Source organism: Alligator sinensis, unplaced genomic scaffold (genome assembly GCF_000455745.1).
Source record: "Alligator sinensis unplaced genomic scaffold, ASM45574v1 scaffold708_1, whole genome shotgun sequence".
Lineage (NCBI taxonomy): Eukaryota > Metazoa > Chordata > Crocodylia > Alligatoridae > Alligator > Alligator sinensis.
The window spans coordinates 1,466,382-1,488,577 of NW_005842183.1; the positions used below are offsets into that span (position 1 = coordinate 1,466,382).

General features: G+C 43.6%; 1 protein-coding gene across 2 annotated transcripts; it reads left to right on the forward strand.

Annotated features, from left to right (window-relative positions):
• Nucleotides 1-12: 12 nt before the first annotated feature.
• TIMM9 (translocase of inner mitochondrial membrane 9) lies at nt 13-12,966 on the forward strand. 2 transcript variants are annotated; one of them, XM_025207149.1, is made up of 4 exons: nt 13-246; nt 10,016-10,080; nt 10,563-10,658; nt 12,400-12,966. In XM_025207149.1, exons 2-4 carry the CDS (start codon nt 10,042-10,044, stop codon nt 12,532-12,534), a joined length of 270 nt encoding a protein of 89 aa, XP_025062934.1. In that variant the 5' UTR covers nt 13-246; nt 10,016-10,041; the 3' UTR covers nt 12,535-12,966. The 2 variants fall into 2 exon arrangements, with proteins under 2 accessions (XP_025062934.1, XP_006026293.1); XM_006026231.3 differs by lacking the exon at nt 13-246 and adding an exon at nt 9,439-9,504.
• The last annotated feature ends 9,230 nt before the right edge of the window (nt 12,967-22,196 follow it).

Genomic DNA, 22,196 nt, shown 5'->3' on the forward strand with positions numbered 1-22,196 from the left:
GTGGGGGTGAGTGCGCGCGGGGGGCTGCCCCGGCCCGGGGCCTGGGCCTGGAGGGTAGTGGGGGGGTGCAGGGGGCTGGGGTGTTCTCCCTGGACCCCGCATACGTTACCTTCATGGCGCAGTGGGATGGGAGAGCCCTCCTGGCCGTGCTGGGGTGGGGCCTGGCCTCACATACATTACCTTCATGGCGCAGTGGGATGAGCAGTCCCTCCTGGCAAGCGGGAGATGGGAGAGCCTGGCCCCTGCGTACGTTACCTTCGTGGCACGATGGGAAGGGAGGTCCTTCTGGGCGGAGCGGGGGCAGGTGGTGGTGGGTGGTGGGCCCCAGGGACTGCTGGGGGGTGGCCCGGCCGCAGGCATGGTCTGTGCAGGTCCTGATGTGCCAGGGCCCCAATCCAGGAGAGGCTGCCCGATCCCAAGGTCCTTGCAACAGCTACTGTCCAGCACCTTTTTCCGCCAGGGTCAAGCTAAGTCTAAGGTCAAAGGCTGGGAGGGAACCCAGGCGTCCTGTCTCCCTGGCACAGGTGCTGAGCTGCCCTCCACACGGCACCCTGGCAAGAGCAGGGCGTAGCGCCACGTGGCCCCCGGCACTAAGCTGCCGGCCAGGCCCTGCCATGCTGCCAACATTAGGCTACATGGCGGGGACCCTGCCACCGACGCGTTCAAGGCATGATAGAAATCAGCCACAAGAACGTTGCGGGACAACCTCGTGGCTGGTTTTTGTTTGGTTGCACTGTTAATTGCTTGAATGTGCACCCAGGTTTCTATTTAAGATGCAATTAGCAGGTTAATCGCATCCTAAACGTAGAGTCTGCCAGGGCCTTTGTGTCTTTTCCACGGCTGTCTCCTTTTATGGTAAGTTTTAATAAGTCCCCTGTGGCATGTGTTAATTTTGAGGAAGTTTGGGTAAAAACTTGAGTGTTGGGATGGGAAAAGATTTAATTTACGTTTCTGGAATTCTTTTTCTGTTAAAGGAAGCATTCAGGTTAAAATTAAAGATGGAGGCTTTGGACTGTCCAGGGACAGTATTTCAGACTTGAAAAGACTATGGTAGGAAGTTTCACAGACTTCAGACATTCGGGCTGGAAGGGACCTCGGAAGATAATCGAGCCCCGTCCCCCGTCCCAGGGGCAGGAAGTCAGCTGGGGTCAAAGGATCCCAGCAAGATAAACATCCAAATGTCTCTTAAAGGAGTTGCACCACCTCTGGGGGCAGGCTATTCCAGACCTTGGGGGCTCGGACAGTGAAGAGGTTCTTCCTTAAGTCCAGCCTGAAATGGTCTTGGAGGAGTTTGTGACTGTTTGACCTTGTCATCCCTTGGGGTGCTCTGGTGAACAGATATTCCCCCAGATCCTGATGCACCCCCTTTATATACTTAGGCTGCTACCAGGTCCCCCCTAAGCCTGCACTTTACCAGGCTGGAGTCCCATGGCTCGCAGCCTCTCATCATAGGGCCTGTTCTCTTGCCCCCTGATCATGCGCGTGGCTCTCCTCTGTACTCTCTCAAGCTTCTCCACATCCTTCCCTCACCAAGGCCAAGTGCAGCGGGAGGATGACATCCGGAGATTTGCTTGAGAAGCATCTTTGGATGCACGCCAGAGTTTTGTTCACTTTACCAGCTGCAAAATCACATTGTGGCTCATATTCATCTTGTGGTCAATTATGATCCCCAAGTCCCTTTTGGCTGTGGTGCTAGGAAGCATAGCACTGCCAAGCCTATAAGCATGCTGCGGGTTTTTCTTCCAAAGGTGGAATACTTTGCATTTTTCAGCATTGAACACCATCAGGTTTTCGCCTGCCCATTTTCTGAGCCTGTCAAGGTCAGCCTGGATCACCATCCTGTCCTCGGGTGTGGACGCTTTACCCCAAAGTTTGATGTCATAGGGAAACTTGGTCAGTCTGCTTCTGATACCTTAGTTACCAGTTAACATTTGACAGGGTCTGGCCATGGTTAGATGCTGCTGGTTTCACATAACGTACATCAGCATCGCTGACCCTGTTGGTCCAGTCTGGGACCTGAAAGAGATGGGAGGTTACATGGTTTGTCCTGTGTTGCCCACCAGGCCAGTGACACAGTTGGGATTACCATGCGTTCACTCTGCCCTGCCTGCTAGACTAGAGCTATCCAGGTGGCAGCCTGCAAGGCGTTTACTTGCAGCTCCTGGTCCAGGTGCTCCTCTGCGCTCTTTCCCACCCCCCCACCCCCCCAATCACTCTCCTGCTGCTGCTTCTGGGGTCTCCAGCCTTGCCTTTCCCTTCTCCAGCTTCCTGCTCCTGCCCTTGGGGGCTGGGTGGGGTGATTCAAGGGTGCTCGCACAGCACAGCAGAGGGAAGGGTGCAGTGTAGTGGGGAGGCCAACTCAATGTGGGGCCTCTGGTCTCCAGCTACGCATTGGATTTTCATAATCCATGTTGTCTGTCCTCTTATGCTCCTTATAACTCAGTAACATGGTTAGATTCCATTCACACACAGGCCTTTTTTTCCACAGAGCCATGTCTAAGTATCTTTGATGTGTGCACCACGTTATATGCATATTTTTTCCATTTTTTGAGACATCAGGAGCATCTGTTCTGTGTTTCCACAGTAGATAGTAGATTGTGGTGCTATCAGAAGACATAAGGAAAGACCCTAATTTTTTTTACAAGCAATTGAAACTAATACATCAAGGAACAAAGTGAAAAGTAAGATGTAAGCCCTATTCAGTACTGAGTCCTATTCCACATAAACAGTATTAATCTATCTGAAAGCAGTGTTGGGTACAGCCAGACTGTAGGAAGCATGCCTGAAGAACCTAAATTAATCTGTTTGTGGAATCAATTCTTGGCTCAAGAGAAAAGCCTTATGGCAAGCTCAGAGAGGATTCTCAAAGTTGGAGAGGGATTAATACAGTTAATACTAGAAAGTTAAAGATTTCAAAACAAGAAGTATTTCAAAGGTAAGAGGAAATGGAGAATTCAAGCAGAAAAGCTGTTTCATGCAGAGGATAAACCTGGAATTAACTCCAGAGTGAAATAGGAACAAAGAAACTATACTTGAGATTCCTTTCATTTGCTTCCCCAGACGTCACTAGCAGTGTTCAATTATAGCAGGTTGGAATTTGGCTTGGCAAGCATAAATTCAGTAAAGAAATGTCGGAAGGTGAGAGCTAAAAGGCAGGAAGAAATGATTAAGTGAAAGCTTCCCCTGCAGTTCAGGTGGTGGTGTCATCTGCTCACCAAATAAATGGCCTCAGGCCCAGTCTGTATGTAAAATGGAGAGCATACAAAGCTAAGCAGGTTTTGTGTTTTTTGTTGGGGGTGGTTTTGGTTTTTTGGGGTTTTTTTTTTGTTTTGGTTTTTTTTTTTTTTTTTAATGCTTTGTTGCATCTGCTTGGAAATGTTCAAGAGGTTCCCAGTGGCTCTAATTTTCAGATTTGCTAATCCAGGTTCAGTTCCAGAGCTAATCAACCTTTCTGCAGTTGAGCTTGCTAGGAGATGTGGTTGCTTCTTCCAGTGCTGATTCTGGGCCACAGACTTGGTGCGCATCCTGTGAACGGCACGAGTCTTTCAGCACATCAAATAGATTTTTGTCCATCACGGGACATGCTAGCTAATCTTGTCCTGGCTATGTAAGGCTGAAGATGGAGTACGCGTCGTAAGTTAACAGGAAGGAAAGCTCTTGTGCGCGCGCAAATTGTCTTAAGAGCCTGATACAGTTTTGACATAAAACACATAATTCAGACTGCAGATGAGCTGTATACCAACTCTTAGGCACAAGAGGGCACTTCGAGGCTGCGTCTTTTTAGTGAGATGGTTGGGCCTCTGAATATAGCACATCAGCATTTAACACAGAACTGCTTACACGTTATAGTGTCACGATTGTAGTTTCGGTTTTGTATGAGTTAGTCATACTACTAGTCAGGCACTGGAACAGCCTACCTAAAGAAGCTGAAAATTTCTAGGGATGGAGATACTGTAATACAGGTTAGGCAGGCTGGGATGGTTTAGTTAGGGATGTTCCTGCCTTGAGCAGGAGGCTGGAGTGGGTGACCTCATGAGGTCCCTTTCAGTGCCACCTTCCTATGGTCTAATTTTCTGGTTTCTTATGTAGCTGTCACTCTAGCTTCAATAAAAGGACTTCTGAAACTTTTAAAAATTAATTTTTCATGTGTCAGGGACATTCACTTCTAACATAGCAACTCTTAGCTTAATGCTCCTTTTCTCAAGGCTATGACTGTCAGACTTTTAACACACCATCTGTAACTTCCCCTTCCACACACTTCAGGAGGGATGTGGACAGCATTGAGAGGGTTCAGAGGAGGGCCACTCACATGGTCCAGGGGCAGCAGGGCAGGCCCTACAACGAGAGGCTACGGGACGTGAACCTGTTCAGCCTCCCCAGGAGCAGCTTGAGAGGGGATCTGGTGGCCGTCTATAAACTTACCAGGGGGACCAGCGGGGAATGGGGAGAGTCCCTGTTCCTCTGAGCACTACCGGGAGTAACTAGGAATAACGGCCACAAGTTGACTGAGAGTAGGTTCAGGCTAGACATCAGGAAGCATTATTTCACAGTCAGGGCGGCTAGGATCTGGAACCAACTTCCAAGGGAAGTGGTACTCGCTCCTACCCTGGGGGCCTTCAAAAGGAGGCTAGATAATCACCTAGCCAGGGTCATTTGACCCCAGCATTCGTTCCTGCCCATGGTGGGGGGTCGGATTTGATGAGCTGCTCGGGTCCCTTCCGGCCCTACCTACTATGAAACATGGGAAAACCCATGCATTTTCCTTGCATCTCCAAGGAAAGCCCCTACAACCAGTTATGGCTGTGTTACTGATGGACCTTCACGTGTAACGTGATGGCTGCAGGGACAAAGTTGCTTTTGGTGACACTTGGCTCTCTTAACAGTAATGATAAATTCCCTCCATAAGGTAGTTATTTGTCGTCTTTTCTTAGAATACACTAAGACGTCTCTCCAGCTCCCATGGGAAAGATTCCCATTGACTTTACATCTAGATTAAATGATAGATGCGAATGCTGATTGTCAGTGAAGAATTACCTTTGTAAGCTTCTGTATGGTTCGCTTATGATTTGCATCCATTCAGTGGCGTCAGGATTTTCGCCACCTACTCTGACAGCGAGGAGAATCAAAAGCTTCGTTTCAGTAAATTGCCAAGAACAATTACGTGCATGAGCTTATTGCTGCCTTGAGTCTGTAGGTGCAGCAAGGGAAATGGCATTCCCACGCTGCTGAAATTTTAGAAAAGTTCTGACAGGTGTGGGGCTGGCTACTGCTGCTACTGCCATGGAAACCAGCAAGTGATTGGCCCCAAGCTGGCTAGGAAACTTTAACCTAATCACTGTTTTTATTTTAAAAAAAAAAAAAAAAAAGAAAAGCAAGTTTCTTTAAAGCTATGATTACCTGGTGATCTGGGGTTTCCATGGTGACAGGAATGGCAGCTGCATACAGAAATATCCAAGCATTTTTTTTCAGGTTTGGAAACCGAGCTGGAGAAGAAGGGTCAGAGACCGAGGACCTAACTAGCTCCAAACCGGTTACCTTCAGAAGCCGTTCTTGGGGGGGAAGGGAAATCTTTATGCTTAGTGGTAAACCAAAACCACAGTCTCCACTATTACATTCATACAGTTTTTTTCAAAAAAATACCAAACCACCATCAATTGTTTTAAATGCACCATTTAGAAGAGCTTTAATGATGTGTCACAAAAGCAGTGCTTCCCAGGGACACGTCCTTCTGTAGTGGCCCAGGGCTCTCCAGTGCACCCATCTGCCGTCTGTTGTATAGTTGCGATACCCAGACCGCAGCTCCCGAGGCACAAGTGACTCTTAAGATCTTCCGCAAAGAGCTGCAGATAAGTTATCGTTTTCTTTTTCCTGCAGGCCTTGTGCCGGTCTTTTCTGCAGACATGATAATGCAGTAATAATAGCCCCCTCTTGGGTGTACTGTAGTCCACTTCCTTTAGAGCGGGAACGTGCTGTCTCTCAGTCGCCTCGGGGTGCGTCTCTTATTGTGACTCCGTGGTTAACGTGGACTGTTCTCCTGGGGAGTCAGGACTGAGCGTCATTGTAGCAGTTTGCTCAATAGCTACCTGCCTTTTTTGGAGGTGACTCGCATTAAAAACAGCAGCACCCGACTTTCAAGTCATGCTCAGCTCAGAGCCTTCCTTGACCCTCTGGAGGCTGGGCTGGAATAGGAGTTAGACGTGATGCATGTTGAATGCAGCGAATGTATCCATTGGAATCTGTCTGGCTCGTTAGTTGTAGTGCCAGCCTGTCAGGCCAGAATGGATTATTTCGTTGTTCTTTCCTTATTTTCACAAAGGATGGATTCATCAACAAGAACAGCTGGAACAAGGACGGATAGGTGGCATTAGCGTACCCCAGGAATAAGTCAGACATGCGTCTCTGTGAACATTCACATAACACATTTGGGCGGCACAAGGGCAACTGGAGTGATTCATAGCCACCGAAGAGAGCCATACGCACAGAGCTATATAAATTCACTGCTGATGGTAGGGAACGCACCAACGTTAGAGAAATGGATTTGTGCTTCAGGCACTTAGGCAGCACCACGCTGTTAAGTTCACAATTAAAGCTGTTCCCCAAGCGCAGGTGCAAAGATTTTCTGGAAACACATTTTAGTAAATCAGTTGTTTTAATCCTGATAAACTAGGATTAAACGACAGGACCTTAAGTCACGGATAAAAATCACCAGTCAGAATATTAAATATGAGAGGAGGGTACTGTAGGGGTTTGTGACCATTAATTTTCTTTGCCCTGGTGGGAACACAAGACTTGCGTACCTCAGTGGGATTTTACCACTTTGGGCTCTGACGAGCCTAGTTGGCTTTCTTTGTGCTTCCTGGCAAGCTGGTTAAGAAATGAGATAGCAGCGAAGCAGTCATGTGACAAGGAAGTAGTCATCCATTTCACACGAGTTGCTGTCCCAGTTTATAGTAGTGCCTGCTACAGTTGCTTGGAGATACACAATTGCATATCCCCTCCAACTTCTTGCCTCTGAGAAGCAACCCTGTCTTACAGATTTTTCTTTAAGAGATTCACCTGTTTAATCTGTCTGCCTGGATGTAGTTCTTGGTCATTTTTTCTTCTTTCTGAGGATCATAAGTACCCTCTCGGGCATGTTGGCTTCCACATGGGTATAATTAAGTCATTTAAATTTTGCCTCAAAGTTCCAGTCAATGTTTAAATAACCCTTTTTGCCATACAAGTCAGTATTCAGGTCTCTGTTGAAAAGGCAGTGTTTCTTGCTGGAAAGAGTAGAACGATTGGCTTATCTGAATGGCTCACTTATGAATAGTTCTGACTATATATATTTCCACCGAATATCAGAGAAACTAATTTTGTCTTCTACTAGAGGTTCAATGTATGGCTGTTACGTCTGAACGTTAGTGTTTCACTTCAAGCAGAGCTGACTGCAACAGATAGATCTCTTCTTTTTTTTTTTTTTTTTCTTTCTATTAAGCACAGCTAAAATAGCCTGAATTCTGTGTTTCAAGATCAAATGTGCTCCGCACAGAGAACCTGTGCCCTCCTCCCCGAACACATGATTTTGATGAAGCTCAAGTTGGCTTTATTCAGTGCTAAGCAGTCAGCTTTTCAGTGATTTGCTGTGCTAGACATTTAGATGTGCACCCTTTAGATTTGTGCCTGGTGTGTAGGCTCTATTCATTCTCCTCCGATGTGCGGGTCACCACCTACCCTGTCTGTATCATCTCCACGCAAGACCTTTCTTCCAAAGCATGCTGCATGGGTGCTTATTTCAGTGAGTGTAGAATATAGTTGCTCATTTCTGGTGAAGCTTTACATGGGAAGAATATTGCATTTGTAATCAAAGAGTGTGCTGGTGCTCTTTAACATGCTCTATAAAGCTGCCTGTGGCTTGGTTTCTGGGGACACATCGCTTTCATTAATGCGCAATAAATCTAGTACCTCTAGGTGCCTGTACACAAGTGCAGAGCCTGCTCCGACGTGCTGTAATTGCAGCGCGTTGGAGCAGACTCTGTTAATCAAGTCTGCTGAAGCATAGTAATTACTGGCATGACTTGTGCATCAGTGTCCCCACACTTCAAAATGGTGGTGGGGGCGCTTGAACTAAAACTCATCAAACAGGCTTTAGTTCAGGTACCTCCGCTACCATTTTTTAAGTGCAGGGCCACTGATACACGAGACACTGCAGCGCTTTAATTCGCAGCCTCTCTACTTAAAGTGCCACCCCCTCCCAACTCCGGAGCGCATGTAAAAGTGACCTCTATTGTGAAGTACTAGAAAAACGTTCATTAGCCTATTTTAATGCATATTAGTGAAAGTGTATGTTGGTTTTTTTTTTATGATTTTTTTTTTTATTTATTATTATTACAGTAGGCTAATGCACGTTAAAGTGTATGTGTAGACACACCCTGGGTAACCGAAAGTGCCTCTTCTCCCATGCTTTATTCTGACAGCTCAGATTTATGTAGACACTTAATTTTACTGATTTGTACACTGGAAGACTGGGGTAGGATGTTCTCAATTGAGAGCCTTGAAATTAACTTTCCTTTTCTCCCTTTTTCCCCACCCGAGCTGTGATCTGACACAGCCAGAGGACTTGTCTCTGCATATAAGTTTTGTTATACTAAGGGCCAAAATGGAGCTACACTAGCATAAAGCACCTTATCCTGGTATGTAACTGCATCCCCACTTGGGGTTTCACCAGTGCATAACTGTCTCAGCAAAAAAAAAAAAACATACTCTTTGCCAAAATAGTTATATGCAGGTACAACTTTTAAGTAAAAATGTTGGAGTATGGACTTTTTGGAGGTCTGTTGACCTTCAGGGCATGCTGTTTGCTTGGCCCAGCGTTCTCCTCCTAAGAAGTCTTAACGTGTGCCTTCAAGCCAATATTTTTTTTTCCCCCTGTCTCTTATCCTTTCTGAGCTATTCTTATTTCCTTCTGAAGATTCCTTATATTTATCTCATAAGATGCACTGCATTTTTTACCTTTTTTTTTTTTTTAATTACTAAAAGTTTAATATTGGCTTTTAAGTGTGGGGTATTGAGTCCATTAGAATACTACTTCAGTCCAAATGCACCCGTCTCAATGCTCCAGTTCTCTAATTTAAGAGGCATTGTCAGCTTAAATCCTGTTTACCTTTATTGCTTATTGTTGATATAAATGACACCAAAGGTTACTGCAAACAAGACTAAAGAATGTTTCTTTTTCTTATTTCTATTTTACTTTTATATCTGTCTTCTAGCAATTACAGATAGACTTATTGCTTTTTCTGCACAGTCTTTTTTGGGTTTTTTGGGTTTTTTTTGAGTGTTTCTAATACCAGCAGAGACGAGAAACATTTAAAAAAATTATTGTAAAACCACAACACCTGGCAGATGGATTTGGGAAGGTTGTAGCACCCAAAACTAACATGGGCATTTTTTCTTCTTAACTGCATATGTTTCAGTTTCATAAATAACTCTCAGATGGATGCTGTCAGTCAGTCAGGTTAGTAACAGGTAAGGAATCATATTAGTTTAACTGAATTCATGTTTTCAGTTCATTCATTTACATTTCTCTCAGTTTGGACAATGACCGTAGAATTGCTCTGTAATAGCCACCTTCCCTTTCGGGTATTTGCACTGTCAATTCACACTGCAGGGAGCTGTTCCTGTATAGACAGCTGTTTCCATTGGGACATTAAAATTCATTTCATCAATCCTCTTGGCCTTGGACTTTAAAAAAAATCTTACTTTCACAAGATCTGAAGCTTGAGTTAAATTTGACCTGACATTATCTCTTTAAATCAAAGGTAGATCTATTGTTGAGATGGTTTTAAAGACACCAATTATGTAGGAAGCTTAAGACACAACAGTCGCTCTTGTAAGTTGGGTTTCAAAGAAACGTTTGGTCACATTCAGAGATGGTTCAACTTTTTTTTTTTTTCTTTTTTTTCCAGCTGTAGAATGTTAATTTTCTTACTGTGTGTTTTTTGAGTGCATTATGACACAAGCTTTGTCTTCCAAATAGGTGTCTGAGTCGCAGAGTGATAAAATATGGCCAGGCAAATACCAGAATCTGATCAAATCAAGCAGGTAAGAGGCTGCACTCAAATGATTGCTTTGAGAGTTTTGCATTACCTCAACACACAGAAGCTCAGCACATGAGGGTTATGGAAACTCATTTCAAGACGTTTAAGCTAGCATTTTGTTTTCAGAGGTAGGGAAGCTACTATCATGCACTTGAAAGGCAACTTTTCCTCCAGGTATCAAGAAAAATGCAGCCAGAGTTGCATTTTTATACTGTCTTTTGAATTGGGAACAGTATTATGGCAGCCAGGATTTTAATATGTTGGTCATCAGCAAGCCTGGAGTTGTTTCTGACCGAGCTGAACAATAGATTTCAGCATCAAATGCTGCCATCCCATTGATGCTAAATTATCTCCAGTGACTTGTCGCTTTAGATGTGTAAGTTGTTCTGCCAGTGTCAGTGAAGTTGCACAGGAAGAAAACGTTTTGTGGAAACATTGGTGAGTTTCTACATTGAATAGCTGTTCAATTTTTTTTTTCCCCCTCAGTTCAAAGAGTTTCTTGGGACATACAATAAGCTTACAGAAACCTGCTTCCTGGATTGTGTGAAAGACTTCACTAGCCGAGAGGTTAAATCAGAAGAGGTATGTAGTGTATGAATTTCTCTCATGTGAAACTGCTGCACAGTTTCTGTTGTGGAATTGCCGCACCGGTACAGGCGGGGACCGACTGGCTAAGCAGCAGCTCTGCAGAAATGGACCTGGGGGTCACAGCAAACAATAAGCTGAATATGTCACCAGTGTGCTCTTGTTGCAAAGAAGGCTAATGGCATACTGGGCTGCATTAGAAGGAGCACTGCTAGCAGATCAAGGGAAGTGGTTATTTCCCCTATTCAGCACAGGTGAGGCCACATCTTCAATACTGTGTCCAGCTTTGGGCCCCCCACTACAGAAAGGATGTGGACACATTGGAGAGAGTCCAGCGGAGGGCAACAAAAATGTTTCGGGGACTGGGACATATGACTTATGAGGACCAGCTGGGGGACTTGGGCTTATTTAGTTTGGAGAAGAGAAGACTGAAGGAAGATTTTATGGCAGCCTTTGGCTCCCTAAAGAGGGTTTCAAAGAGGATGGAGCTGGACTGTTCTCAGTGGTGGCAGATACAGAACAAGGAGCAATGGTCTAAAGCTGCGGCAAGGGAAGTTTAGGTTGGATATGGAAGAACTTTCGCACCAGCAGGGTAGTAAAGCGCTGGAACAGGTTACCCAGAGAGGTTGTAGAATCTCCATCGCTTGGAGGTTTCCGAAGCCCAGCTAGACAAAGCCTTGATTGGGACGATCTAGTTGGGAATGGTCCTGCTTTGACCAGGTGGTTAAACTAGATGTGACCTCCTGAAGTCCCTTCCAATCCTCGTTTTCAATGATTCTAATATTGGTAAGAAACTTTGAAAGATTTTCCATGATCAAAGAGTCGTAAAGTTACTTGAGAGATTATAGCTCCTTAGTAAGCAACGTCCCGGTGAGAAATGTTACATGAAAGAAGCAAAAGATCTTCCATGAAGATGTCCATCAGGTAGAGTTCCCACTCTTGAACCTTTAGCTCCTTTGTGTGAGAGCATTACTATCCCATTGCCCTTAATTTTTTTTTATTTTTTTTATATATATTTTTTTTATTTAATTTTGGCCAACGGTCGCTGGACAAAGCTGTGCTAAACCTTTTGTCAGTTAGACCGTGGGGGGTAGAAACATGTTCAGTATTTTTCTTATGTTCTATTTAGCATTTTGTAAAGACAACCTTTGTGTTCCCAAGGTTGGCATGGGCCTTGTTACTACAAAGAATTAGCCTTGTGTAATCTGTCCTTTTAGAGCTTTTCTTAAGACCTTCATACTTGAACAGGGAGACTTGTGCTGCATGGTATCATTAGAAAAGGGAAAATAACCCACCTGTAACTACTCAGAAGATGGAACGCCACTGGAATGCTCCTGGACTACCCATGTCGTTTCAGGGTTTCAGTGCTGTTGGATTTTTTTTAGGGCGCTGTCCTTTTTTGACTGTTTGCCTATTTTGGGAAGCCATTCTTAAATCATTATGAATCATGGGAACGATAGTCTAGAAAGGCCTCCTGAGGATGCATTTAATTTTAAGTTTTTCTGCTGTGGTTCCCTACTAGAGGAAATGACAGAAGAAAATTCAGATTCTTCTTACAAACTGAACATTTTCCCCATTACAAACAGGCAGTGGGACAAAGGCTGTTTAACTGGGAGCTAATTATGCATAGATACAGGATACCAGATCTTCACCCATCCATATGTCACCTCGGACAGTCCTCTGTAGTGTTTTTCTTTTAATCATTGCACTGACCTTTCTGTGTCTCCTTCTCCTGTAGACAACCTGCGCAGAACACTGCTTACAGAAGTATTTGAAAATGACACAGAGGATCTCCATGAGATTTCAGGAGTACCACATTCAGCAGAATGAAGCTCTGGCTGCTAAAGCAGGACTTCTTGGCCAGCCTCGCTAGACAAGACTGCTGTGTTCAGACTTCTTTCTAAAGCAGTGCCAATGTTTACTGGGCTGGAAGTGCAGATGTTTTGATCTAACAGCTGTTGTGGGTGTATGCACCAGATCAGAACAGTGTTTTATAGACCATCTGGCAGGTGGAAATTTAAGGAAACAATGATGGGCTACAGGCAAATTCATTAATGGCCGACAGGCAAGTGGAGCCTATTTTCAAGAGCCTTTTTACTGTGCAGTGGAATAATGTTGGTACAGCCTTTTCCAGAGGCCTGCAGTCTGGCAGATACAGAGGTTTTGGGGAATGGCCATTTTTTTTTTTTTGGTGTAATTCCACTATGACTGTTAATTTCAATACAAAACACATTTTATGGAAATATAGTATCTAAATGTCTGTCTTTTTTTTTTATTTAATCAAAGTAAAATAATTTCAAACTGTGGAGTTGTACGTACATCCTTTTCTAATAGCCATTTACAGAATGTATTGCTACAGTTCTTTCTACATGCTGTTGCAGTGTTTTTTATCCCTCCTCATCTTCTGCACAGGCTTGATCATTCGTTGCTGCTTTGACTCTCACTGATAAACAGATAACAGTGCCCACCTCTTGAAAGCAGTCACTAACTGTTACCTGAATTACCAGGGAACTGGTAGCTTGGCTACTGATGAAAAGAAGCAAGAGACAGGTCTACCGCTCAACCTTTTAGTACTTACTCAAAACACAAAATTTAAACTTGTATCCCAATGCCTATCTGGCTGGCCCCAACAACAGTGCCACTCAGCTTTGTACCTATACCAGCAGGAGAGACTCGAGAAGGGTGGGCGTGCAGACTAGCAGCAGGTCTTCTTGAATTATCTGAGCTCTCCAGTTCCCCCTCCCTGTCAGTCTATATATTTATACATGATTTATTCTAACAAATATACTCTGATTTAAGTAAACCAATGTTGTTGTTTCACTGAGATTTTAGGATCCAGGCTGAACCAAATTTTCTACAGCCTTGAAAGGTCTCAGTTAGGATATATATCCTTATGAAAACTAATATCCTGGAAAGAAGGGGTTTCTTATCTCCATCCTTCACCATCTTGGGCTGCTACTTGCCACCACCCTAGTTTTTCTTCACCTTAGTTTATGGTCTTCACAGACAAGGCTGCTTTCTTTTTACAACTTGCCTAAAACACTTAACACAAACTAAGCCATTTAGCTACCTACCAAGTCTAATACATTGGTAACATCAATAATCACTACAAACATTTTTAAGCTAAATCTGTAATATAGTATATGTTATCTATTTTAAGGCCTCCTTAATGTTTCCTTTCAGGTCTTTTGCTCTGTCTAAGATGATTTCACTCCTGGTTTAGTTGGACGTGTTAATTGCTTTCTTTCCTTTGCTGCCCAAGCTAGTTGTCAGATGTGCTAAGGGTCTCTCTGCAGCCGTTGAGGTCTGCTTTAGCCACAGTACAGCAGCTTGGCCTAGGCCCCTTTGAAAATGGCCGGCGCTGGCAAGAGCACATGCAAGCGATGGCTACTTTTTATTCTGGGAAACTATTTTGCTTTCTCATTCTGTTCTTTACTAGACGGTAGACAGAGGAGCCACTTGCTCAGACCCTAACCCTCTGCTCTGACTACTACAATTTTCATAGCCCTTGCCACTGCTGAAAGAAACTAGTTCACGCAGGCAGAACTGCTGTGCTGTATTGTATGAAACCCAGCCAGTGAAAAAAATCTGATAGGCTCTCACTTTTATTTTCACTTTAAATAAAAAAGACACCCCCAAGAAACTGGCTGCTCATGTCTGCTTTGGTACAGATGTTAACATTTGCCATGTGATCTCTTCAAGTTGAAATTCCAGTCCTAATTCTAACCTGGGGCTGTCCATCCAGAGCCCCATAGCTTACATGATAAGCCGCAGGAGCCATGATTTAACCATTCATGGGCTGCAACCTGGCTGCCAGAACTGCTGCACTGGTGCAACTTGAACCCAGGGGATAAACGCTGCTGTTGCCTGCCAGCATAGATGCACGTGCACTGCCCCGCCATTTCCCTACCACTGAATTTGGGGTCTTTGATTGCTGTTGACAATTAAATTAGCAGTAGGGGGGAAAGTGGAGGAGTAAGTGGTTCAACCCCTGGAGCCACACCAATACTAGTTGATTCATGCATCCTGGTCCCGACAGCTCTGCCAACAAGATACTGCTGCTCACCCCGCTGCCAGAGGTGGGTTGCTTGGTCTCTGAGAAGCCCCACAGTCCAGATCTGGCCCACAGAGCCAAGAGAGCTGGGATATCCTTGTTCTAATTCAATACTTTGTAGGTAATGTAGATACAGAATAAGGTGCTGCATTGTCTGCTCTTACCACAGTCCCTCTGTATTGAGTCCTCTGCTGTTAAATACAGTCATTTCTTTACAGTTTATTGCTGAAACAATTTAGCTTAGGAGCCAAAATGACAGCAGTAATGTTACTTCAGGAACCAGGTTCTGAAGTACAGAACATTTATGATAACATCTAAAAAATAAGATATAGTAGTATCCAGCTGGTTGTAAAATAGCTTACTTTATGAACAGTAGTTCTCTGCAAAACAAACTGCAGGCCCCCTTTATATTGCTTAGCTTTGTTGTTATGTGCCGCTTGCATAATTCTTGAACCACCACAGTTATGACATCCCTCTAACACTTAACACATTCCTTCTGTTTATGATGATAATAAAAAGATACGTACTTGCATTACACAGGGTAACCTCTACATAAGCATTTCCAGCGCTGGTGGTGGTAACGTGGTGTAAAACCTGCAGTATTTGATGCGATTCTGCACATGCTCCAATTGCATTAGAAACGTGCTCCTTGCATTTCTTATGGTCTGCAACCAACGCACAGAATCCTAGCGCTGGAAGAGATCTCGGGAGGTGATCCAGTCCAACTACCTGTTCCAGGGAGGATCCTCTCTGAAAAACCATGCCAGGCAGATGTTTATCCAATATTTGTGCACTAAAAAACTTTCACTAACAAAGTCCGCAGCTTCTCGAGGTAGAAAGATTTTCCTCCTCTCTAAGCACTGTCTCCCTTGTTACAATTTCAGCCTATTGCTTCTTGCTCTGTCCCCTGCAGACACTGAGAACGGTTGATCACCACCTTCATAACAACCGGTTTTATACACGTTAAGTTGTATAACTGATTAGAAGTTAACAAACCCTTTTTATCAAAAAACAAGTAAAATAAAATACTGTATTTTCTTACATATTACACACTTCTGAATATAATATACACCTTGCTTTTGAAAGGCAGAATGAAGGGGAAAAAAGATGTTTCCAGAGTTCTGGGTGTAGAGAGCAGGAACAGAGCCTAGTCTTCAGCTCGCTCACCCTCTCTTTCCTGTTTAATTCAAACTCTGTTCCATGTGAAAATGCACAGGAGAAACATATTCAAGTAATTTGTAAGGTTTAAGCAAGCAGATGTGGAATCAGAAAAAATATATGCCTTAAACTTTGACTATTTTAGTTATAAGATGACATAACCGCTTTGTGGAGAATTGCTGGCTCTGTATAGTAGAACAGATAAGAGAAAGTGTTTGTTCTTTATAACTCCTCTGCAACTGCTTCGCTCACCGCGGCCTTGAAGATAGCAAAAAGTATGTACAACTCTGATTTGCAGGTGCAAGAAGGAGGTTTGTGAACTAACCTCGCCTCCCCCATTAGTTCCCATCCTGATTACAGCAAAGAAATAATGAAGTAATATTATAGCCGCTTTTCATGCTAATTTCACTATATGATCACGTGAGTTGTAAGCAACTGTTAAAAAGTATATAAGCCTCCTGATTTTGCTCTTGGGGAGGGACCCCTTCCAAGTGCTTGGGAGATCCATGTTACTTTGGAATCCCCCCCTACAGCTGTAGTTTCTTTTAAATAAAAGCTTCTGCTGACCTGACCCAAAAGTATGCTGCATGTGTTTCCACGACACAGAGGATAGAGATTTTAAGGCATGTGTTACTGCACCTCTGCCTGCTGAGATGGAAACAGTACCAGTCCTGACACAGTTGGGGATGTTCTCTCCATCTCATGCCAGCTCTGGAGGTAGATGTCCTTGAGGCTCCCGTGAAGTAGGGTCTCTTAAATTTGCCTACAAGCACTGGATGTACTGCTAGAGTCACAGTCCCTTAGTTTGGAGGCAGTTATTCTGGTATAACAGCATTCGTGGTAGGTATTGTACTGGTATGATTACTTTAGTAACAAATCTCTCCTTCAGAAAAATATTTACTGTCACACCAGTGCTAAAACTGTATATAGAACAAAAAGACCTAAGTCTTTCTAAGTAGTGGGGGAGTGGTGCAAAAAGAACAATTACAGCGGCTGCAAGAATCTGGTATTTGGATGACTAAGCTGAAAATAAATGAAAGAAGCAGGCACCCTGCAACCTCTTGAACAACCAGCAGTCCTGATTGTGAGATTTACTGTAAGATTTCTGAATAATGTTATTTGACTGTCTTGTGCAACACAGAAACCCAAAGAGTAATGCAGAAAAAACAGCTGCTGATACAGTGGGCTGTTTAAGCTTTCCGCATGCACTACTGATACACGTTTGCAGATTTTGTTTAAATGGTTTTTGTCTGCAGTTGCTTTGAACCCCAGCACAAGCAGCAGTGCCAGTTTAAAATTGGAATAGTTGGCTAAATATAGACATGAACACTGAAAATTGCAAGCAAATTGAGCATCGTTTGTATTTATGGCAGCACATACGAGTCCAGGATCCTGTTCATGTGCAAACATGAAACAATCTCAGTCCCTACCGTGAAGAGTTTACAGTTTAACTGCAAAATTGCACATAAAGGGTTCATAGAAAAACCAGACAGGAGTACAAGGACACAATTAAATGATACCAGTCAGCATGAAAAACAGCCCCGGTAAGCCAGCTGCCTATCTTGTTTTCATAGGCATCGCACTGGAGTATTAAGAAGGAATGAAAGGAGAGCAGGTCTTTTAGGGGTGTTTACATGCAGCTCTGCTCTGGCACCAGAGAAAGTAGGAAGAGGAGTTTTGGAAAATATTTTAATTGTGCAATTAAGACTAGCATGATTTGAAAAACAAAAGTGAGAGCTAACATCTTGATCCTGGGTAAGTGGGCCCTGAAGAGCCGGAAAGAAGACAGCAGACATGAAAAGGCAACATCCTGCCCTTGTGCTCTATTTTATCCTCGTAGTGCTGGAGTCTTCCAATAGGGCTTACAAAAATGAATGCTGGTGTTCCTGTTTTAAACATTTCCTTTTTTTAATCCGGTCTAAATGACAAAGGAGGGGACACGCAGCAGGCTACCTCAATAACCTCCAAGTTCTTGTTTCTTTTAACAGGGTAATGCATGGGTCCCTTAAATCTGGAGATCTAATTTAAATGCTGTCTAGATTTCTTGCTTCTATCAGGCCATTATTATTTATTTATTGGTGTTATATGCCGCCCCCCCCATTGAAGGCTCAGAGCAGCTTACAAAAGGGGGCAAAACAACTTCTAAAACAAGCAAACGAGAATAAAATAAAATAGGAGGAAAACATATAAATTAATATTATGGTTCAGTATAAATAACTTGCTCAAGTGCACACTGATTTTTATTTTTTTTAAATAAAGCCCCAAGACTTCAATCTTTAACGATTATAACATTGAATATCACCAGCTATTTTCATTATTTAATCTGTGTGCATGTAGAGTTACTCGCTTCAGAAGTTGACTGAAAGAGGCAGAACAAATGAGGACAACGAGGATTAATGAGCAAGTGATGGGGGCTAGAGAGGGTTTACGTCTCTGAGGAGGAGGTGTTTAGGGAGGCAGCGAGAAGGGGGGGAAATGGCTAAGAGAAATTAGGAATTTTGTCTCATCTCGGTGGCTTTTAAAAAAGTTTTATTGAGTTAAAGGTTAAGCAGGTACTACAGGAACTGGTTAATAAATCATGCAAGAGGCAAGGATGTCTTTGGGTGATATCTTTTATTGCACCAACAGCATACCTGGGATAGACAAACTTTTGAATATAAGACATTCTTCTTTAGGTCTCTGTCTTCAGTGGCCTGACGAAGAATGTCTTGCATTTACAAACTTGTCTAACTCTATCCCAAATATGCAGTTGGTCTAATAAAAGATGTCACCTTCAGAAATCCTGGCCTCTGACATAATTCCTGGACTATCATGGCTACAATATCCCTCTAATAAATTATGCAACTCCAGGCTTCCTTATACCTCTTGATGCAGCTATTTTAATTCTTAAAACTGAATTTCTAAACAGAAATATCGTTTCCCCATGTCTCTTCCTCCACCTTTTCTGCACTTCCTATTCCAGTGGAGGATATTTTGAAAGGGGTCTGTTATCCTGAAATGAAGCTAAATAGACACACAGGTTGACTTCTGCATATGCACTAGGCCTAGAGTCTGACACAATAAATTAACTTGTGTAGTGACGTGCTAACTTTGGGTGTAACTGGGTGAGCATTTCAAGGCAACTCATCACATGAAAAAAAGCTGCAACATGCTTTCCCCAAAGGTGTGGACGAGAGCCAATGTCTCCCCCCTTACCTCTAAGTAACCAGGTTTCTCCCAGCTGCATCTCTTGCAGAAAAAAACCTCTTCTTGTAACTGTTCAGTATTATGAAAAGTACACAACTGCCTCTAAGAAATATACTGCAAAATAGCTTAAAACTAAGGGGCACCAATGCAACTAAGACAGCTTTATAGAGACTCTGAAAACCAATGTAAAATAGTAGGTAGAATTGTTCCACAAAAGGTTCAGCCACATTTAGTAAACCGATATTTAACATGACACCTGCCACACTTCTGGAGGTCCCAAGAGTTTTTCTTGAAGTAGCTTCGATTTCCCTTTACTCCTCGGAGTCATTGGCCCAAACAACATCATGAAGAAAACAGAACTCCCCGGCGAGCTCTTGACCCAATTCTGCAGTTTAGGTTGGGGAATGATTGTATCCCGCTGCCGTTGAGAAAGGGATTTCAGTTCCTTCCACTGCAGCACAACGCGTGCATGAGTGAAGAGCTGTGGCACCTTTTCACGCATGCCAGGATTTCTCCCTGCACCGAATTTTGGTTGCTTTATCGTTATGACATAGTATTGTAACAGCGACCGAAGATGTGGTTATGAAGATGGCAATACCTGCAGAGACACAGCAGGTGAAAGGCCTTCCTCACATCCCTTCACCTTTGGAAGTGAGGAAGGGAATGAAATAGCCATGACTGGAGAAGTGCCCATGGCAGCACCCTTTGACTCAAGCTATTTTCTCTAGCAATTTCAGACTGGTCCAGCAATGAAGGTGTAAGCAGCAGCTACCCATTTGCTAAATCAAAAACAGCTTTAGACTCAACCATGTGTTAGAGACAATCTGAGATCTAGTTAATTAAAAAAAACATCTATTTCAAAATAGCCCCTGCATATATAAGTCTAATATACATGAAAGAGATTTTTGAATGCACACATGAGAAATAGAGGCTAGTTTCACAAGGGAAATTAGGAGCCTAAATCCAATAGTTGGATTACACTCTCATTAACAAATTCATGTGCAACTGCCTTGTAGGCCCCTTAGATTTCAGCTGGTAAAGTCCTCTAAGGGCCTAGGTTTCCGCCTCTAGCCACGCACACAACTGCCTAACTCCTGAGAGCACAAAGCAGATGGGTACCGAGCTCATGTTGATCCCTTGATCATGATCCCTTATGGTGTTCATAAAATAGATAATCCCCCTGAAAATCTCTCCTGGAGGTCCAGTCTAATAAAAGTGCTCACTGAATGCCACCCAAATACAGCTAGGGAAGGTGATCTCTCTTACCCATTAGCCTAGCAGTGAATGTATTCACCAGGGGCATGGGCGACTCACGGGTCCCATCTTGCAGGAGACTGTTGCAAGCTACTGACTAGTCTGGAATCCCTCCTGTCACCGCTCCTCTCCTCTGGCAGTGCACATTGGGCTGGAGAGAAGAGGAGAAAATGAGCATGAGGACGCCTGACAGGAGACCTGAGCTCCAGTTCCTGTCCCAGTGAAGACTGAATATAAAATACTTACAAATTAATTAAGCAGAGATTGGCAACCAGGTGTCTACTTCCCACATGATGGGGATACCTTATCCAAAAGGTTATGAAATCATGTACTCTGGCCTGCTGAATATTTAATCTATGCAGAATAGAGCAGCTTCAAGAGAAGGGACTGAGGGCCCTACTCCAAATTGCCAAACAGCTCAGTGGTTAGGGCACCCGGCTGGTAAAGTGAAGCAGATATGGATTGTCTTCACAGAGGCAGGATTTGAACCTGGGTGTTCACACTAATCACAGGGCTATCGGATGAAGGGAGAAGGAAAGAAATGGTGTTTTTTGCAGAACAGGCTGGTTAATGCTCCTAATTCTGTAGGGTAGAGTTTATGGCTGTGAATCCTGACTGCAGGGAAGTATCTCTCCACATCAAAAAGATAGGTGTCCAAATTGCCAAGAGGTCTGGGGCTTAAGCCACAATCCTCCTTCTAGCATTTGCTCTCGGCTCACTCAGTATGCTGACTTTTGATGGCATCCAACTGAGATCTTGTGAGATCTGCTGAACATGGGGCACCTAATGTACTGCACTATAGCCCCCTTGTGCATCGAATCCAACATGCTTAAAAGTTAGTAGTTGCAAGGTGCAAAGCTCTTTGCAACACCCAACCCCCCTGGATGCCTAATTCCTTCTTGTGCGTTAGCTAATCTCTCGTAGGAACAACCCAAAGACATTCTATTGGAAGTGGATGTCCTAAGACACTCCAGAGACATTTTTTAAGCTAAATGATTCACCTTGGCACTGTGGTCTTTAGCCTTTTGATGTTCTTGTCTTCTTTCTGTAAATGGAACGTGGAACATTTAACAGCCAAGCTCAAGACTGCAAAACTATAAAAAAAAAATAAAAGAAAAAAAGATTGCCAAGGCTGCTTCCCCACTTTCCTTATTAGTGTTACCTCCTCCAAAATGTGCTTGTGCTCCAATATGACAACAGGTGCTATTGGAAGATAGATAGAGGTATAAGACACACCAAGAGGAAAATCTATTAAAATAAATCACACATTTTTTTATTTGTAAACTGACTATGGCATGTTATTCTTTTCTACTATGTGAGCCAGCTCTTCTTGAAAATTAAGAGCTGCTGTAAAGCTCAGGGTGTTGCACTTCCAATGTAAATGTTTGTCGATGGTTCATTAAGTGCACCAAACGACTATTTTCACATTAAAAAACAAAATCAGGATGAGAAGCCTAGATACATTGCTGCTTTGTTTTGATGAGGATCTTGCATGTTTTACTAGAAACACCTGCAGGAACTCTTGTTCCATATGGGGCTCAACCAACTAAGCACCTGGGATGGGACTTTCGGAGACCTGTGAACTGTGGTCTTCAAAGTCACTAAGAACAAATCTGAAAAAGAGCTTGGGTACCTGAAGCGGGGCTTTAAGTACCTAAGACCAAAATTGCAACCTGAACCTCCTCCCTTCAAACCTTACAAGCACCTAAGCTCCAGAGGTACCTATTTTTTTTTCACTTTAACACTTCCTAGGCCTGGATTGTGCCTCTGAGCATGCCCTGAAATGCACCCACTGTGACAGAGCCGAGCAGCCCAGTGACTACTTCATGCCTAAGTCTAAGTGGGATCCAAGCTGGGCATTCTTCTACCAGTCCCCGGAGCGG

Excerpts from the sequence above, each read along its gene's own strand:
- TIMM9 (XM_025207149.1), top strand. The coding sequence starts at position 10,042 with ATGGCCAGGCAAATACCAGAATCTGATCAAATCAAGCAG. Across the intron at positions 10,081-10,562 it reads AATCTGATCAAATCAAGCAG|TTCAAAGAGTTTCTTGGGAC; the intron begins GTAAGAGGCTGC and ends TTTCCCCCTCAG. Across the intron at positions 10,659-12,399 it reads GAGAGGTTAAATCAGAAGAG|ACAACCTGCGCAGAACACTG; the intron begins GTATGTAGTGTA and ends CTTCTCCTGTAG.